The 21506-nt window shown below is 37.9% G+C and overlaps 3 protein-coding genes across 3 annotated transcripts; all 3 read left to right on the forward strand.

The window, feature by feature from the left end:
- The first annotated feature begins 3959 nt into the window (after positions 1 to 3959).
- LOC149031515 (uncharacterized) lies at positions 3960 to 5713 on the forward strand. The gene is made up of 2 exons (XM_089175751.1): positions 3960 to 4021; positions 4306 to 5713. The coding sequence occupies exons 1-2, from the start codon at positions 3960 to 3962 to the stop codon at positions 5711 to 5713; spliced, it is 1470 nt and encodes a 489-aa protein (XP_089031877.1).
- A 69-nt stretch (positions 5714 to 5782) lies between these two features.
- Positions 5783 to 6742, forward strand: LOC149031516 (uncharacterized). The gene has a single exon (XM_089175752.1). The coding sequence runs from the start codon at positions 5783 to 5785 to the stop codon at positions 6740 to 6742; it is 960 nt and encodes a 319-aa protein (XP_089031878.1).
- Positions 6743 to 6942: 200 nt separating this feature from the next.
- Positions 6943 to 9372, forward strand: LOC149031517 (uncharacterized). Its single transcript, XM_089175753.1, has 3 exons — positions 6943 to 7665; positions 7777 to 9175; positions 9290 to 9372. Exons 1-3 carry the CDS (start codon positions 6943 to 6945, stop codon positions 9370 to 9372), a joined length of 2205 nt encoding a protein of 734 aa, XP_089031879.1.
- Positions 9373 to 21506: the final 12134 nt, after the last annotated feature.

Consider the following 21506-nt stretch of genomic DNA (forward strand, 5'->3'; position numbering starts at 1 on the left):
AATTTAATGTCGGCATATAGTTTATAACTATTTCTTCGACCAAATATTTATTTTAAAGTTTTGGTGTCTAAACTTTCTTTCTCTCCTTAAAGTAATTATAGTTTAAATAGTTTTAAACTATAATTAATATCAGTCTTATTAAATCAGACTGTATCTCAAACGAGTCAAGTTCGTTAAGTACGTTACTCGAATTACTCGATTTACTTGCTTGAGAGCAATATTATTTTTCATCTAGAACGTATCCACGGCAAGCGTGCCTTTGTTTTATGATGTATACAGCCAACGCCCTTTGTATGATTATATCATATTACACAGGCAAGGCGGCTTCGACAAGTTTAAACTTGTGTACGTTATTTTTTTTTTTTTTTTTTTTTTAGAATATTGTATCTCAAGCAAGCAAAACTGTAGTTAAATTTTTTCCTGTTTTTGAGTGTTGTTCTCTTAAGCAAGGAAAAAGAAACTTAACTTTCTTTTTTTTTTTTAAATAATCTAAGAAAAAAAATTATTATAATCAAACACCAAGAAAAAACAAATACTGGGAAAAAGAATTTTTCCTTCTAATAGCACGCAAGGTACTTAAACCCTTGTCCTTTATGTTTTTTTTGGAGGGACGGGTAAATTTCTTCTAAATTTACTACTTTTAAATATTGCAATCTAATTGCACTTCTTAAGGTAGTTTCGAACACTTACCAATTTATTCAATTTTCTTCTAAAGTGAAGACACTTAAGATTTGTCAAGACTCTTTATATACGATTCGCTGTACTACACAAAGCCTATCCTTTTTCTAATCTCTTTCGAGATAAGAAAACAAGTCCTGGGTGTGCTGAGTCCATAACCTGATGGATTGTGGTAATATGTGAAAAATTAGGAAGGATAGCTGTTGCGTAGCACGCAACGAAAGGCATGAGTTACAGTGTGCTGTGGAAGTGTTCTGTGGATAGCTTCGTTTCAACAAAGCGACGCATAGTAGGTGCTTTACCTAGTCTTGTGCTTCTCTAAGTCTCACTAAAACACAAGCCCTTCATTGGAGAACACAGCGGAGTGGGGGAACTCTATTCCTAATGGTCAATCAAGTTGGGGAAGGGAGGTCCGAAACCCATTCTGAGTATAAAGGGGCGCAAGAATCCGAGCCGCGGTCACTTCGGTACAACTCACGATTCACACTACATTTCCTGGAAGAAGAAGAAGAAGAAGAAGACCGAGGAGACGCAGAGGCAGCGGAAGACACGCAGCTAGCGGCGGTGGCACTAGCGGCGGTGGCAGCAGCGGTATACACGCATCAGCGTTATACTCGCACTCATCAGCTCCAGACGCGGTATATACGCATCAGCGTTATACTCGCACTCATCAGCTCCAGTCGTTCCAGTAGCAGTATACACGCATTAGCCTTATATTTGCATCAATAATAAACAACACACATAACCAGGGGCGCAAGAGCGCTCCCCAATTCAATAATACGTTAAATTACAACAAGCGATTCACAACCCACATTCCTCCAACCCTTTCTTACAACAGAATAATTGCCATAGTACTGATCAAGGCACCTGTACGCAACATTTTGGTCCTTCGAGCCGGATCTACTCTGCCGGCACCTATTGCAAGCAGTTACTTTCAAGCGGACGAGACAAGAGGCAAGGAAGACTTCAATCACGTGCCAACGAATGATCGAGACAACCGGAGTGGGAATAACTTCAAGCAGCTCTAAATACGTGCAGTCGGTCGACGCAGGGGATCAACGCATCAAGCCAACCATCCCAAGGTTAGACTGTACGACTACAGAACATCAATCATCACGTGAGTCTCACAATACTTATAACGAGTCATCAATTTGTTGAAGTCACAAATTCCTCTCTTATCTCTCCCATTCGTGCCTTTCTATCGTAAAAATGTCTCGACCTCTAAAGGAATGTACTGAATCGCAGCTTAAGCGGAAACGTGCTCCATTAACACGTTAACTGCCGTGTCACCCGTATCCGGGTGACAGCAAAAGTTCTCATCAGGCCACGTCACCCGTATTCGGGTGACAGCAAGAGTTCTCATCAGGCCACGTCGGGTGACTCCTTCCAAAGGATTTCCGAACATATTTAGATAAATATATGACAGGAGATAATAATACTGTTGAATTTTTTTAAAAATCGTTTATTAACAAAATTATTTACAGTGCAAAATATTGAAGCATTCACTGCAAAGTTGCGGTTGACCAGGGCAGCTTGGACAAAAAGTAGTGGGTTTTCTGAGATTTGCTCGTGCCTTTGATCGTTCCAGTTCTTCTCTTTTATTTGCGTAACACCGCTTGCATGCGCGTCTAAGGCTTTTCCCCAAATTATTTCTGCGAACGGCGATGCAATGCGTATTTCGTCGAACAGAAGGCAGTGTTAAATCTTCACTCAGTCCTAGTAACTTTGCAGCAATCAGTTCTCTGAATCGTCTAATATTTACAGTTTTCTTTGTCGCAATTTTGTAAACGACCAAAGCGTTTACAATTGACGTCCCCAGTAGAAGTTCAACACCAAGCTTCCTATACCACTTGATTCCTTTCCTCATCGTCGAAGCATAGGAAACCATTTGGTCTGAATAATCTATACCACATTTACCCTTATTATATTCGAGGACGGCCAGAGGTTTGAGTCTTGCGGATGGCTGCTGGCTTGAAGAAGCAGCATGAATGTTTTTCGTGCTTTGTGTCATGATAGGAGCGTGTTTCGTAGATAATATTCTCACGTCACGTGTGTCTCTCCATTTGAGTATCACAATCCCGTTATCATCCTCTTTAGCTACCATTTCTCCCCTTCTTAGTTTGCAATTAAGAACATCTTTTGGTATAGATTTCTTGTTATGTCTAAGTGTTCCAACTACATGAGTCTTGCGTCTTAGGCATGATATAGCTAACTCATAACTTGTATAAAAATTGTCAATATACAATGTTCTTCCTTGATCGAAAAGTTTCTCTGCCAGTTGTAGACACACATTGTGTGCCAATCCGGTTTCTCTAATACCTTCCGCTGATTTACCAGAATACATTTTCATTGCCCATGTGTATCCTTCGCTTGAACATAATTTGAATAACTTGATTCCGTACTTGTGCGCTTTATTTGGAATGTATTGCTTGAAAATGAGTCTTCCACGCCATGGAATTAACGTTTCATCGATAACAATGTCTTCTCCAGGCGTGTAAGCTTCCTGATACTTTCCTACCAATTTGTTAAAAAATGGAAGTATTTTACCAAGCCGATCATCACGGGCAATGGACATATTATCGACAAAATGAAAATTGCACAATAATAGTTCAAATCTGTTTCGTGACATAATTTGACGCGGTAGCCGGAAATTGTACAATTCGTTTTTGGCCCAATAATTGGCTATTGGGCTCACTTTTACAAGTCCCATCCACAACAATAATCCCAAAAATTGTTTTATTTCTTCAGGATTTGTTGGTTTCCATTTATGCATTCGTGAACCTGGAGACAGCCTCGATTCATTTAGTTTTTGTTGTGCATATCTATTAGTTTCTAATACCAGCAAGTTTATGATTTCGTCATCGACGAACAACGTAAACACATCATACGGATTTATATCGTCAGGTAATTGCTTATTCAGACCGCCTGTTTCTTGAAAAGAAATTGATTTTTGCCGACCACTAAATTCACTCCATTCACTTTGTTGAACTGGAGCTTCCTCAGTATCATCAACGTTGCTTTCTTCTTCCACGACCAAATCTCGTAACATCTCGTCAATAGTATCTTCATAATATTCATTATCACTAAGATTGCATTTATCCGTATCCGTATCAGAATCTGATGATATGATACGATTCACTTTTTCTTCTTTTGGGCAATCTGATCACTTCCTCATCGCTGCTATCCGAATTTGAGCAACTAGCGTGACTAGTCTTCCTTTCACTGCGATATGAATCACTGCACACTGACTTTTTCATCTTTCTCTTCACTATTGAAAAATTATGGGCAGAGATACTAGTTGTACTACTCAGTACACGGCAAAGATTACAACTGCTCGTGCAGAGTAATAACGTGATAAATGAGGATCGTAATAGATATCGGGGTTTCTTTTTTTTTCATTATTCATTTTTTTCATTATTCATTTTTTTCATTATTCATTTCATTATTCATTCATTTTTTTCATTTCGAAAGAAATGTAAACAGACATGCGGTAGCAGAGCACGCATCTTACAGTGGCACGGGTGGCCTGACGGGGATTTTGTTGTAAACACGCGTGGCAGTCAACGTGTTAAAAACTAAATTCACGGTATTCAAAAAATTCATAACTGACTTGAACGAGCCTGATAGTGAAGGAATAGACATATTAAAATCACGAATAGAACAGATCGAGTCAGCTTTAATAGAATTTGAGAATGTGCAAGCCGCGTTGATAGATTTCGCGTCTGAGGAAACTTGGGAGTCATACGTAACCGAGGGTGAAGATATTCGGCAGTCAATTCATAATGCGATAATAAGAGCGCGAAGGATAGTGCACACTTTCGAACAGGCCACGACACCCAACTCCAATCCGCCGATGAATAGCCCAATAGCAATCGTTTCCGCGGGTCCATCAAGCGAGACGCATAACCCTCCGAAGAACGACAAATCTAGATATTTACCACCAATGACGTTACCGCGTTTCGATGGACGGTACGAGGACTGGCCAAGTTTCTCCGAGAAGTTTCAATCAATTGTTGGTAGGGACTCAGAATTATCCGATACAGAAAAATTTTCATATTTAATGTCCTGTCTATCGGGCAGTGCAGAGAAACGAGTACGTGATTTAGCAATCACCGCAGAAAATTATCATGTAGCTTGGGAATTATTAGATTCATGTTATAACAACCCGATCGCACTAATTGACAAATACGTAAAGGCAATTCAAGAATGCCCACGGATAAATAAGCAATCGCCAGAATCTTTAACCGAGGCTGCTATTACCCTTATCACGAACTACAAGGCTTTAAAATCAACTAAAATGGATTTCCGCGACGCATTTCCTATATATACGGTAGTTTCGCGAATGGACGATCAGACAAGGTATGACTGGGAAAAACATCGTCCCAAACGAGAGTTACCAACCGTAGAACAGCTTGCTGATTTTTTGTTTGAGACCGGAGAAATTCTCACTAAATTGCATCCTTCAAGGAACTCCAGAGATACGGGAAGGAGCCGCGTAACTACTTCATTTAAGTCGACTCCTCGGTACGAGAATCCGCGAAATACATCGCAATCATACGCGCGCTATCCAATTCCGCAAAGAGCACAAGGAAATGCATATCGGAACGCAGTGCAAATTTACTCATCGCGAACCCCCACGGTATGTTTCTTATGTTCGGGTACCCATGATACTTTTATTTGTGAACAATTCATAAAGGCTAAACCCGACGAGCGAACCAGAATAGCCAAATCGGCGGGGTTATGCAAAAACTGTTTGCGGTCCAACCATTCTATCGATAAGTGTTTCGCCAGACATTGTAGGAAGTGTGGTGAAAAACACAACACACTATTGCACGAAGACAAATCAAGCCTAACTGCATTATGCTCACGTGTTAGAATCAATTATACATCTTTACCAACATTACTACTAACCGCAGTAGTGTCGTTATTAGATCGCGATGACAACCCCCATAAGTGCCGTGTGCTACTAGATTCAGGTGCTGAGGCCAACTTTCTAACATTAGATTTTGCAAATAAATTGCGTGTCGCTCAGTAAAGTGTAAGCGTGCCAATAGTCGGAATAAATGAACTCAACACCAATGTTGACAAGGCCGTTGTTACAGTAATGCAATCACGTGTAGAAAAGTACGCAATAGAACTTAAATTTTTATTGTTACCAAAATTAACTAATATCCTACCAGCGCAATCTATACCATCAGGTGTGTTAGACATACCTTCTAATATCCAATTAGCTGATCCCGGTTTCGGTCAACCAGCAATGATAGACGCAATTATTGGTATGCCGACCTTTTGTACTTTATGGCGCGCTGGTCACATTCTCCAAGTAAATGAATCAGTAGCCTTGCAAAATACTCGACTAGGATGGATCGTGATAACAAATGTAAATACGCGCAATCCACAAACTGTCAAATGTCACACTGTTAGCACTAAATTAGACGAACAATTAGAAAAATTTTGGCTCATTGAGCAAACACCAAAGGGAAAATTTAGGTCTCACGAAGAAGAAGCTTGCGAAAATCACTATAAAAACAATATACGTCGGGAACAATCAGGTAGATACGTAGTGAGGTTACCATTCAAGGACAATGCGAACCAATTAGGAAGTTCGTACATCACCGCGTTAAGGAGATTCCACGCGCTGGAACGATCATTATCGCAAAAACCGGACACGCGTAAAGAATATGTAGAATTCGTTACGGAGTATGAAAGATTAGGTCACATGGAGAGGGTCGATTCGCCATGTCACACAGGCGGCTATTATTTACCACACCACGCCGTAACAAAACAATCAAGTCTTACCACCAAACTTAGAGTAGTTTTCGATGCATCTGCGAAATCAAGCAGCGGTTTATCGTTAAACGATACATTAATGGTAGGTCCCAACATTCAGGAGGATCTATTCTCCATTTTATTGAGATTTCGATCACACGCCATCGCATTTACGGCTGATATAGCAAAAATGTACTGCCAGATAATTATGGACCCTCGAGATCGTATTTACCAAAACATTCTTTGGCGTCAAACCCCGAGCGAACCGGTAAAACATATCGCCTCAAAACAGTAACGTATGGAACAGCAGCCGCACCATTCCTAGCAACGCGCACGTTATATCAGTTAGCCAGCGACGAATCAGAGCACTACCCAAGAGCGTCCATCATTCTTAAGGAGGATTTTTATGTACACGATTTATTAACGGGAGCGCATACGTTAGACGACGCAAAGCAAATCCGCGACGAGCTTATCACACTAACAGGCAAGGCAGGCATGCAACTGAGACAATGGGCCTCCAATAACGCTGAAGTGTTAAGAGGCCTTGCTGATAAAAATGATAACAAACTCATCAGTTTAGACATATCGACCACAATCAAAACATTAGGAATACACTGGAATGCCATGCATGATACTATAAATTATGCGGTAAAACACAACGATAATCCATCTAAGGTCACTAAAAGAAATATATTATCAGAAATTGCACAAATCTTCGATCCATTAGGGTTATTAGGACCGGTTATAATCAACGCAAAAATACTAATGCAAAAATTGTGGCAGCTACAACCCTCATGGGACGAAGCCGTGCCAGAAGACATAGGCAGAGCGTGGCAATCATTCCGACATGAATTGCATAGAATAGAAGAAGTTAGGTTTCCACGCAGGGTCTTAAACTGCGGTGTAGAACTGGAAATTCATGGTTTTTGTGACGCAAGCGAAAGGGCATACGGGGCATGTATATATATAAAAACGACGGATAGCAGATCGAGCGCTCAGTTAGCATGTGCAAAATCTAGGGTAGCTCCACTCAAGACGCAATCGCTTCCGCGCTTAGAATTGTGTGGCGCAGTTTTATTAGCACGTTTATATCGGGCCACCAAACATGCACTACGAAGAGTCAGGTTTCATCGCGCAGTGTTCTGGTCTGACTCGACAATAGTACTACACTGGCTCAAAACACCACCACATATCTTGAAAACATTTGTAGCACATCGGGTGACAGAAATTTTAGAGAGCACTGCTCCTGAGCAGTGGCGGCACGTGGCATCGGACCATAACCCGGCAGACTTAATATCTCGCGGCATAACGATAACCGAATTTATTTAGAGCAACCTCTGGCAGGCGGGACCTTTATGGCTCCTCCAACACGAATCACTTTGGCCACATCAGGTAATGGACAGTATAGAAACGCCCGAGGTGAAAAAGACCGTGGCTATCGCGAATTCAGTCAACTCATTCGATCTATTTAGGCGTTACTCTTCATTTCAGAGGCTAAAGCGCGTAGTAGCCTATTGCTTCAGGTTTATACATAATGTTAGAAAGACCATTGTAAACAGGACTAGTGGGGAGTTAACAGCAGGCGAATTGAAAAATTCAGAAATAACTATAATCAAGGCCGTTCAGAGAGAAACCTTTTCCGAACTCATCGAGCAAATCGTGTCAGGAAAGGATATTCGCTCGTCAATAACAAATCTTAATCCATTCATTGACGAAAGGGGGATCTTAAGAGTTGGCGGGAGACTAAATAGAAGTGATTTACCATATGAACAAAAACACGCAGCGTTATTACCGAAGGCACATTTCATTACCGCAATCATAATTCGTGAAAAACATGAAAGGATCTATCATGGCGGTGCACAAGCAACGCTTAACGCCGTTCACGAAAATTTTTGGCCTATTAACGGACGCGCCGAAGTGAAACGTGTAATAAACAAATGCACCATTTGTCGACGATGGAAGCCGATTATTCCTAGATATAAAATGAGTGAATTACCCACAAATCGCTTACAGTTAAATCGGCCATTTCTGTATACCGGAGTTGATTTTTGCGGACCCATATTCATAAAGGAAAAACAACATCGCAATCGCGGACGTATCAAGGTATACGTGGCGGTATTCGTTTGCTTCACCACAAAGGCAGTACATTTAGAATTAGTAAGCGACTTGACAACCGAGTCATTCTTAGCCTGCTTAAGAAGATTCATGGCTCGTAGGGGGAAATGCTCAGACATATATTCAGATAATGCAACAACTTTCGTGGGCGCGGCAAATAAAATATTGACGTTCGCCGCTCGACAATTGGCGAACGATGGCATCAAGTGGCACTTCATTCCTCCTCGATCACCTCATTTAAGAGGTCTCTGGGAAGCTGCGGTAAAGTCCTTTAAACATCATTTAGTTCGGATAATTGGTGAAACACTACTCACTTATGAAGCACTTTTAACTTATGTTTTGGAGATAGAGGCTATCCTCAACTCTCGTCCTCTCACGCCCTTATTCAATGATCCAAACGACCTGCGTGCTCTCACACCTGGGCACTTCCTAATAGGTGACTCGCTAATAGGCTTGCCAGATCACGATTACAGAGATGTACCATGTGGTCAATTATCACAATGGCAACATGTGCAGCAAATGCGACAACATTTTTGGAATCGATGGCACAAGGAATATTTGAACGAACAAACAGTGCGAAAGAAGTGGCATAAGGGTACAACGGATAACATACGTATAGGAACACTCGTTATTTTAAGAGAGGATAATACCCCTCCTCTTAAGTGACCATTAGGGCGAGTAACAGAATTGCATGCGGGTTCTGACGGCATAACGCGCGTTGTTACAGTGAAAACTGCCAATGGCCATCTCAAGCGTGGCATTACAAGACTGTCTCCATTACTCAATGAAACCGAAGCCGATAAAACCTGAGTGTACAAGTGTTGAACGGGATTCGTTCAACGGGGGGCGGTATGTTGCGTAGCACGCAACGAAAGGCATGAGTTACAGTGTGCTGTGGAAGTGTTCTGTGGATAGCTTCGTTTCAACAAAGCGACGCATAGTAGGTGCTTTACCTAGTCTTGTGCTTCTCTAAGTCTCACTAAAACACAAGCCCTTCATTGGAGAACACAGCGGAGTGGGGGAACTCTATTCCTAATGGTCAATCAAGTTGGGGAAGGGAGGTCCGAAACCCATTCTGAGTATAAAGGGGCGCAAGAATCCGAGCCGCGGTCACTTCGGTACAACTCACGATTCACACTACATTTCCTGGAAGAAGAAGAAGAAGAAGAAGACCGAGGAGACGCAGAGGCAGCGGAAGACACGCAGCTAGCGGCGGTGGCACTAGCGGCGGTGGCAGCAGCGGTATACACGCATCAGCGTTATACTCGCACTCATCAGCTCCAGACGCGGTATATACGCATCAGCGTTATACTCGCACTCATCAGCTCCAGACGCGGTATATACGCATCAGCGTTATACTCGCACTCATCAGCTCCAGTCGTTCCAGTAGCAGTATACACGCATTAGCGTTATATTTGCATCAATAATAAACAACTCACATAACCAGGGGCGCAAGAGCGCTCCCCAATTCAATAATACGTTAAATTACAACAAGCGATTCACAACCCACATTCCTCCAACCCTTTCTTACAACAGAATAATTGCCATAGTACTGATCAAGGCACCTGTACGCAACAATAGCTACACTATTAATAATATAACACTCTTTGATTATATATTCTTCTAAAACGTAGTTACTGCTTGATTGTATCTTGTACAACCAAAGCTTATGAAGAAGGCACGTGCTCTCAGAACAACACCACAGTCAAGAGTGAGTGAGACAAAGCGGAAGAGACTGCTCGTAGAGACTAGTAGCAACTTCTAGTTACTATTAGGTGGTGCCACTGTATGAGCAAAGTAACCATTTCTCACATACACCCCGTTTTCCAATTACAGAGCATAATGCGACTCAGTGTCGCACAATCAGTGATCCCAGAGACTTTAGTTCGTTTGATCGACACAGGGGCGCAAAATTATCGTACGCGGCAGAAAATTATCGTACGCCCCGGGAAAATTTGAAATCTGACAAATCTCGGACAAAATTTTGAAAAAGTTGGAAAAAGTGTCTAAGTTCCAACTTTTTCAAGATGATGACCTTTTTTTTTTTTTTAGTCATCAAGTTCAATACCCTATTATGAAAACGATAAAAACGATCGTTTTCATGATAGGGTATCGAAACACTGAACTTAGCGCACTCTGCTGGTGCACTTGAAAACTAATTCATGTTCCAATGAAGCATTAGCACAATGCGGCATTGTGCGCAGCGATCCCATTCGTACGATAATTATCGTACGCGTACGAAAATTTGAGGTCCTGTACGATCCATTTGGGATTTCGAAAACTTGATGACCTTTTTTTTTTCTAGTCAACAAATTTAGGAAAGGTGCACCCCCACCACAGCCACCACCACCCCTACCACCACGATCCGTGTACGAACAAGTCTATTTCCCTACGGACCGCCGTTTTTATCGTTATGATAGGGTATTGAACTTGATGACTAAAAAAAAAAAAAAGAAAAAAAGGTCATCAACTTTGAAAAAGTTGGAACTTGGACACTTTTCTCACATTTTGAAAATTTCTTCCGAAAAATTGTCGGATTTCAAATTTTCCCGGGGCGTACGATAATTTTCTACCGCGTACGATAATTTTACGCCACTGTGTCGATCAGACGAACTAAAGTCTCTGGGATCACTGCGCATAATGCGCTTTAGTGCTGTAATTGGAAAACGGGGACAGATAGCACGTGCCTTTATAAGTTTGGTTGTACAAGACACAATAAAGCTGCAACTACGTTTCAGAAGAATATATAATCACAGAGTGTTATATTATTAATAGTTTAGCTATCCTTCCTGATTTTCCACATATTACCACAGTCCATCAGTTTACAACTGCTATAATCATACCATACCTACTATAGAGCACTATAGAGATGAGTACTCTCATCCGCCATTTTCAGTCCTCGAGTGAGCGGAAGTTTAAAAAAAACGTATATAGTGAGTGTTAGTCTGTAGGTTTTATCGTTATTTTCTGCAATTTTTTTAATTATTTGTGAATGAATGAAGAAGAAATTTTATTGAAATCATTTAATAGTCATTTAATAGTCGTAAACAACTATTAATATCTGACTGAAAACATATTGAAAAATACATTTTCAATAAAAATTTCTAAGCTTACTACAAAGATTTTTGGGCTTTGTCTAGCAAAAATTGAAGGTATATTTATTCTTTTTGTAAATAAATAGAACGATCATAGTATTGTAAAGTTTACAATTTCTTATTTTAACGCTTGCTTGTAATAACCATCCAGTATTGGCTGCAAATAAGACTGTTGAACCTCCAGTAAAAAAGCTACAAACAAGTGATACTCAGTTTTGTGTGCAAACATTTTTAATTGATTAGTTTAGCAATTGGATTTCTCGTTATGATGCAAATAGCATCTTTTATTTAGCTGGCAGCACAACTAATGCTGTAGCCAAACGTGTTTGTAGAACTTGTGTGCAATTTTTGACATCTTCAAATTTGCCAAATATAGATTTTATAAAAAAAGCAAAGTATTACACCAAAGGGTTAAACAAAGGTGGTTTAAAGGAACCATGTATGGAAACTTATAATTTAATTTTACATTGTGAACATTATTTCACTTTGTACCAAGATGTGATAATTAGAAATAGTAACTGTGATTTATTAAAAGTATTATTTGAGAAAATCAACATTGATTTTCCAAATTGTTACTGTGTTAAGTACAAAATAATTAAACATTTTTTCAATGTTCCTTAGTATTGCGTGAAAAATTATTATAAGAACTGCAAACGTCATACCAAAGTGTATGGATCTGCGACTATGAAATGAAGAGTTTTAAACATTTAATTTATGCATTTGCTGCACATATATTGTGCATTGTTAATAATGATGTTAATTTTATTATTTATAATTTTATAATATTTTTGCAACGGAACAAATGAATAAATTAATATAGATATATTCATATAAATAATAAAAATTTATTTTATTTCAAATGTACAATTCTAACTACTCACTTATGCTATGTGCAGTTCATTACTTTTTTTTTTAAATATATACAATTTTTACCATGTTTAATTAACCCTTTCGCTACGGGGCGGATCTCAGCCGCGGTACTCCCGCAGTACGGCGCGCTATACCGAAACAGTGCACGGTGCACGCAACGTTCGAGCCGGTGTCGTAAGACTTATGATTGAGGCATTTGGTTTATTATTGAAGCCCGTAAAAAACAAATGATGCAAAACGAAAGACTCACGCGGCATGTCTAGAGTGAGATACTCTGTGCATAGCAACTGCAGGCGCTTATCATATATACAATTACGCGACATCTTTAGCGGGAGCGACTATAGCCGCTCGTAGTATCTCAGCGGCATCACATGGAAAGCGACTATAGTCGCCCGTAGTACCTGAGTGGCATCACATGGAGAGCGACTATAGTCGCTCGTAGTAGCGAAAGGGTTAATTATTTCAAATGATCTTGTTGTGCATTTGTATTGTCATGACTGATGTAAGCATGACTGTACGATCGGAAGTGATCGTAGACTATTAAAACTATATTCGAAATGCTCACCTTAGTCTTATCGAAGTTCGCGCCTTGATTCTATAGGGAGTATAGAAGCGCTAAAGATTACGCTCTCTCCACTACACACGTTCTGCTGAGCCTATTAGAAAAAACATTTGACCAATTTTTCCGCTGGACTTCTTAAACTATACACCTTCAGCGACGAAGGACTAACGATGAACAGACAAAGAAGGTGATAAGGAAGGAAAAGTGTACCAGCAATCTATATATTTCCATAGTGGTTATCTTCGCGAGATCAGTGAATAGACGAAAGAAAGAGTAAGCAAAGTGCATAAGCACTCTTTAGACTATTATAGTAAGGCAGGAGGTGAAATTCACTCATTTTATCAATATACAGTCAAGTCGACGATAGGCGAGCCACGTGTCCAATCTTTGATTGGAATAAAATTTTCCGGAGATAAACTAGTACCCCTTTCGGATTTTCGGGTAAGGACTACCTTGAGGAATTCGTGTAGAGTAAAGTCGAAAAACGGAAGAGAGTATAAAGTTGGTTCCTCAAACGTGCGAAGCTTGTTCAGACTCGGGGCGTTTCAGGTGATGGTTGGGGAGGTCGAGAAATGCGGGGTTAAAATCGTCGATTCTACAAGAAACTAGATGGGCCGGGAAAGGTTCGTTCAACGCAAGGGCGTTCACGCTTTACCATGAAAGGTCGGAGATCCATAGTTTCGGCGTCGGGTTCATGATTAGGAAAAAATACTATCCGCGGTAAAAGACATTAAGTTTATAAATGAAAGATAAGGATTGCTCGTCTTGCAGGGTCGATGGTACAAGATTGCGATTATTAATGTACATACACTGACGGAAGATAAAGAGGACGAAATTAAAGATGGGTTCTACGAGGAACTCGAACGTATCGTGGATCAATTGCTGAAAGATTAAATGAAATTAGTCGTGGAGGATTTTAACGCTAAAATCGGTAAAGAAGAGATTTTTACCGACGATCGGGCTCAAGAGTCTCCACAAGGAAAGTAACGATAACGGAGTAAGGGTAATTAACTATGCAGCCAGAAAAAATATCATCGTTAAAAGTACGTGTTTTAAACATAAAAATATTCATAAACTAACCTGGATTTTCCCCGATAGAAATACGCATAACAAAATAGATCACATTCTGGCTAATAAACGGCGGCACACGAACATACTAGATGTTAGGTCGTACAGGGGGACGGATTGTGACTCGGATTACTTTTGGTTATTGCTAGAATGAGGGAACGGCTCTCTGTAAATAATACCAATGGGTAGCGGACAGGAAATAAACGGACAAACGTAGAAAAACTTACCGAGGGAGAAAACGGAACAAAGTACGCGGCCGAAGTAACGAAAAGATTCGCGTCTAGTACTAAGTAATATAATATTAATTTTATCTTAAAGTTTCTGAATATCAATTTTTAAGCTTTTAAGGTAATCGTTCTTTTGGATAATGTCACGAATCTTAATATATCTTATCCTTTGAGACCAAGAAAGTAGTAGTATTTTGAAATTTAGAATCTTGTCTCCACAGAAAGAATAACCAGATCCTAAAAAATATGCTGGATGAGATGCAATATTACAGAATTGCATTTAGCTAGTTTTGCGATTTTTGTACTACATCCACTACAAGTTTTAGCCATTTTATAAGATGTTAAGAAATTAAGAATACATTAAGATTTAAAAAAAAGAGAATAGAAAAGAACAAAAACAAAACACTTCTGATTTCAATGACTGTCTGTGGTCGAATATTGATATAATAAGCATGAAATAAAGTTGCTTACAAGGCTCAAATTAAGACAACGTTATGTTATACACTACTATTATTTGTACAACAATATTTAGGATTTTTTTAAAACTTATAAAAATACATTGCATCTTAGAATTTATTCAGTTTTATTGATTAAACATTTACATCGATTTAAATATTAACATCCGTACTAGTTATTTAAAAACAAAATTTATATTATCTAATGAAAAACACAGTGCTTGGAAAAAATGGAAAATAATAGTAAACATAAAAAAATAAAAAAATAAGAAACTTATTTATATTAGAACAATTTTTCTTTAAATTTTTTGATTGCAGTCGAAATGAATAAAATCAAAATAGAATTTTTCAGACCGTCTTATTATACCGGCTATTGTATTTTTCTTGAAATTCCTAGCGTCTAACCATAAGTGTCGTTAACCTCGTTTGTTCTGATTTCATAAATGTTACTTAAACTTGTAGTTTACTTACTTTAGCTTGCGATTGCTTATGTCATAGTGGCTCTTTAACGTGTTATCTTGCAATAGCATTCGACAGTACTTTTACTTCTTTTTCCAACAGTTCTACTTTTAACTTTAGTTTAGATATTTTTTCTATTTCCTTTTAGATACTCTTAAGAGCCTCAACAGATACTCCGTAGGTAAGAGTTCTTATGGATCAAAGCATGAATTTATTTCTTAAAAATAATAGATAATAATTAATAAATAATAATAGATGATATTAACATAATTGTTTTGCACTATATATATGATAAAATAAAAAAGCAAACATATGTACATCCGAAAGCATTTGTAAAGAATAAGGAAGTCACAGAATAGGTGATATATTGAGTTTTTCCTGCACAAAGGTGGAAGAGGATTGTGAAGAAGGGCATACAGAGAATATTTGATGATCCACGACACTTGGTGGTTGTGTCTTATTATAAGCCCTCGAAATTGATCTTTCTATTGATTAAAAATCTAATAATTACGGTCCAGGTATATTAATAGGTTTCTTCTTATTAATCTTTTCAATGCTTTTTCCTTTTGAACTTACTTAAAGAGATGGTATAGCAAATTCAAAGTCTTTCTCTTGTTTATTACGAGTTTTAGTTAGTTAGTATGATTTTCAATATTATTTTCTTCTTCTTTAGAGTCATTATCAATTTTTTGCTGTTCCTGCGTAGAGGTGGAAGGGGATTGTAAAGAAGGTGATACAGAGAATAGTTGATGATCCACGCAACCTGGAAGTGGTGTCTTATCAGAAGCGCTCGAAGCTAAACTTAATAATGTTTGATTATCTAATAATTTCAGCTCAGGTTTATTAATAGGTTTCTTCTTATGAACAATTTTAATTTTTTTTTCTTTTGAACTTCCTTTAAGAGGTGGTTTAGCGTTTTCACATTTTCCTTTCTGTTTTTGATGAGTTTCAGTTAGTTGTTTACGATTTTTAATATTATATTCTTCTTCATTAGAATCATAATCAGTTTTTTGCTGTTCCTGCGTAGAGGTGGAAGAGGATTGTAAAGAAGGTGATACAGAGAATAGTTGATGATCCACACAACCTGGTGGTGGTGTCTTATCAGAAGCGCTCGAAGCTAAACTTAATAATGTTTGATTATCTAATAATTTCGACTCAGGTTTATTAATAGGTTTCTTCTTATGAACAATTTTAATTTTTTTCTTTTGAACTTCCTTTAAGAGGTGGTTTAGCGTTTTCACATTTTCCTTTCTGTTTCTGATGAGTTTCAGTTAGTTGTTTACGATTTTCAATATTATTTTCTTCTTCTTTAGAATCATTATCAGTTTTTTGCTGTTTCTGCGTAGAGGTGGAAGGGGATTGTAAAGAAGGTGATACAGAGAATAGTTGATGATCCACACAACCTTGAAGTGGTGTCTTATCAGAAGTGCTCGAAGGTAAACTTAATAACGTTTGATTATCTAATAATTTCGACTCAGGTTTATTAATAGGTTTCTTCTTATGAACAATTTTAATTTTTTTTTCTTTTGAACTTCCTTTAAGAGGTGGTTTAGCGTTTTCACATTTTCCTTTCTGTTTCTGATGAGTTTCAGTTAGTTGTTTACGATTTTCAATATTATTTTCTTCTTCTTTAGAATCATTATCAGTTTTTTGCTGTGCATGCACAGAGGTGGAAGGGGATTGTAAAGAAGAGGATATAGAGAATATTTGATGATTTACGCAACCTTTAGGTGGTGTCCTATCAGAAGCGCTTAAAGATAAACTTAATAATGTTTGATTATGTAATAAATCCAGTCCAGGTATTATAATAGGTTTCTTCTTCTTAACCTTTTTAATGCTTTTTCCTTTTGAACTTACTTTCAGAGATAGTATAGCGAATTTGAAATCTTTCTCTTGTTTTTTACAAATTCTAGGTGGTTGTTTACGAGTTTTAATATTATCTTCTTCTTCTTTAGAATCATTATCAGTTTTTTGTTTTTCTAAATGATTATGACTATCTAACATCTTGGACATCTCTGGATATCTTTTTCTGTCTCTACTTTCACTTGTGTTAGAAATCTTACTAATATTGTTGGCAGTTTTATTTATCACATAATCATAATTTTCGTTTAAACTACTTTGTTTATTATTTTTCAAATGATGAAATTAACGTTTCAACCTAGTTCTATTAATAACATGTAAATAATAGAACACAGGCTTACCTGTCATTGAAACTGGACCTTTTACACATGTATTATGGTACTTATATCTATGAATACAAATTTATAATTTAATTTATATAATAATATTTGTCAATAATTTAATGAAAAGTAAAGAAACGACTAATTATCATTTAGATTTTGATCCGTTATTTGAAAATTCAACAGACAAATAACTTCAAGGATACTATCCGAGCGACATCTCGTAAGTCAAAAAATTTTTCCCCTAACTAATAATCTACAGTTAATCCAACACTAAAATTATTAACATATACAATTGTAGCACTAGTAAAACTCTAGCGATGATCATCTATTAAAAAATCACCTTTCAATAAAAGACATATTTAAATTACATTTATTTAAGTTTCATTAAGATTACGTGATCTCTCGCTTACTAGAAAAATGTAAAATTATTTGAATCTTGATACACATAGTTTTATTTACTAATTGAAATGCGAAGATATTTACAAAACGAAAAATTCACCTTCTGCTAATTTCTCATAGCTCGGTAATGTAATCAACTTTTAGAAAGTACATATTCTTGATTCAAAGAAAAAGTATTTCGATTAAATGGGGTTTCCACCGTTATTCGTGTGAATAATAATACTAATAATAATCATCATCATCATTATCATCACTTAGGGGGTATTCTGGTCTAGAAATGGGAAAAAATCGATTTTTTTTTCATATTTTCGAAGCTTAAGCTTTTAAGAATATGTCCTTACGAGAATTTTTCAAAATTCAAATTATTTTCGGAGATATAGCTGTTTTAGTGACGCGGCATCCTATATCTTACCCTTATTACACGAAACTTTGAACGCGTTTTTCTCGAAACTGTTTTTTTTCATGGTTGTCATAATACCTTAAGTTTTACTAAACTGATTCACTTGAAATTTGGTGAGAGTCTTCTTTATGCATTTCTCTATCGTACTAACTAAACTCTTACAATAATTTTCAATTTCTATTATTTTTAAAAATTTCGGAAAAGTAAAAAGAGTGGTAAAAATAATGTATCTTTTTTTCAGACAGCCGTAATTTAGTGAAAAAAAGCTATTATCAACTTTTTTGATTCGAACGATAGCAGCATTATTCTAAATTAAAAATCGTTTTTATTTTTTTATTTCGAATTACTAGAAGAGCTGCACTTGTGACAACCGTCGCGCACCATTGTTTTGGGACCCTCCACTTTATCAGCCTATATCTTTTTCAATTTTGAATTTTTTCACTATTTTGTTTTTTTTCATGTATTCTTGAAATATTAGTAAAGATCTTGTAACATTGTAGAGATAGTGAAAATATTATTCGCCTTTTTGTTATTGCACTTGAAAAAGTACCTAAAATTCATGCCTCTAAACCAGAATACCTCCTTAACACAGGAAAAGATAACACTAGATTTTTGGACTAATATAATTTGACGCATTAAAAATTTATTTATTATTCTATATTGTTACGAATCGGCCTGAATAGCCCAGAGTTAAAGGGTTTGAAATCGGTCATTATGCGACTCAAGGCTGTTTATTAAGTAAAGATACTAGACAGCTTACCGTAGCTAAAGGACAGCAATATACAGTAGCGGCCATATACTTACGTACACCTAGCAAGATCATATTGAAATCGTTGTATATATGTTCATTCAAGAGATATACAAAAACCAATTTAATTATTTATAAGTCCCTAGCATACATTATTAAATGGAAAAAAGGGTTTCTTAATTGTTCATATTTAGAGAATTTTTAATATTTTTCTATTCCTAAGTAAAATTTCTTGCGGACAGATCCTTACGTACACTGAGATTTGTCGTATTTAATGCGAAATTTGGAGAATGTAAACAGTATTCTTCAGTTTCTATCGACAATTTGAATGAATTAGACATGATATGTACGATCCTTTCGGATCGTACGGTAATTAGCAGTATTCAAAATTCGCGCGCATCCACCTCCATCGATTAAAGGTCTAGATCGATACTCATTGTGAGCATCGATCAACTACTAGTAACTACCGAAGCGCCCCTCTAGTCACCCCCACCTCTCACCTCCCCACTTCTTACCCCCAGTCCGTACGCCCTGCTGGGACAGTACAAAAGGACATTCTTACAGTCCATCATAGGAAGCCTGTGAATACATATCGAAATCAAAAGAGTTAAGCTAAGTTAGTTAAGGAACGTAAGCGTAGCGAGCGAGAGGTGAGATCTTTCCATTATTATAATTTCTATCAACGGTATTTTTCCCACGTGGTTACACCACGTGGTAGACTTTTCTTGTTATAATTAAACATCATCCAGGGTTTTTATGCCGCAAGGCTTTTCCCTGACGAGCCAATAAAAAAGGCATTGTTTCTTTGTTTGGCTCAATCAAGTGTTTTATTTTACACCTTAATCTAATCCTTTATTCTCCACTTCATAGCATATAAGTAATAATCAGAGGAATTTTCATTGAAGAATCTTTTGGTCAGAACATTTTGGTGCAATCCTGTAAGGTGCGAGTTCCCGACTTCTGATTTACGAAGCAGTGAATAGACTATCACCACGCTGAGCAAACCGATTAGAGAACAACGAAGTCGAGAAAGTCCGCCATCTTGCGAACATCTTCAGCGCTCAGCTCAACATCATCGCGAAGGATTTAGAAGCGAGATAAGTAGTTTTAATTACCCGTGCGTACGCCTATGCGTACACACCTTCATTTAATAATATATATCTCAAGGGAAATTGCGTATTCGAACCCCGTAGAAGTTCGCAATTTCTTATATATCTATTCACTACGCTCATTTTCTCTGTAAAATTCACATCTCAATATCGAAAAGACTTATAGAACTTAATTTCTAAATTTGAACGGATACATTATATATAATCGAATGTTATTCTCCATTTCGGAAAACGCTTTATTCTCGTACAAAGAACGATAAGATTTTCGGCGGCTTCACCGCCACGCCACCTTCCTTTATTTGAACGGTCGACTAGAACGAAGACGCCGTGACGTCATCGCCGGACATCCCATCTATCGGCATACAGCTAGCGACAATCGTATACCCCCTCCATCGGCCTCTTATACTATACATACGTATACCCCCTCCAACGGTCTCTTATACTATACATAGGTATACCCCCTCCTACGATCTAGCCTCAGGGCCGTACCGCGCGATCGAGAACCCAACCCACGGCCATACACTCGTGCAAAGGAAATTTTTTATATAGTATCATAAATTCATTTGAGTGGATTTCGAAAAGTAGAATAATTAATAACGGTTCGCGATGGCATTGCAAAAACAACTCGAACAGCTCGAACAAAAACGGCTAGTTTTAGAATTGGGTTTAACACACGTCGAAAATCTAATCAATGAAGGAAATCTAAGTAAGTAGGAAATAAGAAGGCGTTACAAACGACTTGCACCACTAGTAGAGAAATACGAAACCTTTTATGAAAAGTGCGTTACTGCTATCAACGAAGCAGGAGGAGTCGATAGTTTAACTCCAATCATAGAGAGATATTTCGCGATCGGAGACAAACTTCATTCAAACGATACCGTCACAGTTAACAACCCGAATAACGCTGATGAAAGCAACGATTTCACGAAAACCCGCGATCAACAAATACCATTACGGCGTATTGAGATCCCGCAATTCGACGGGAATATAGGGAAACGGATCCCATTTAAATCTAGCTTTTTAACCCTCGTAGACACGCGTAGTGATATATCGGATTTAGAAAAACACGTATACCTTCGCGACTCCCTTCGCGGCGAAGCCCTTCAAACGATCGAACATTATCAATTAACTGGGGAAAAATATAAGGACGCGTGGGGAGCTTTACTGAAGGCGTTCGATGTTCCACGGATACTATTAGCTCGGGTAATCGACGCGTTAATCGACATACCCCGACCGAAGGCCGGATCAGCGAAGGACGTAACTGCATTCTTGAACGAACTGCGTTCTCACATCTTCACACTCGAGACATTTAATGTAAGTTCGGTGGCCTGGCCAGTACGCCTCGCTGAACGCGCGTTACCCCCCGAAA

This window comes from Polistes dominula, unplaced genomic scaffold (genome assembly GCF_049000335.1).
Source record: "Polistes dominula isolate Pdom_NZ unplaced genomic scaffold, Pdom_raw_medaka contig_19, whole genome shotgun sequence".
In the NCBI taxonomy this organism is placed as follows: domain Eukaryota; kingdom Metazoa; phylum Arthropoda; class Insecta; order Hymenoptera; family Vespidae; genus Polistes; species Polistes dominula.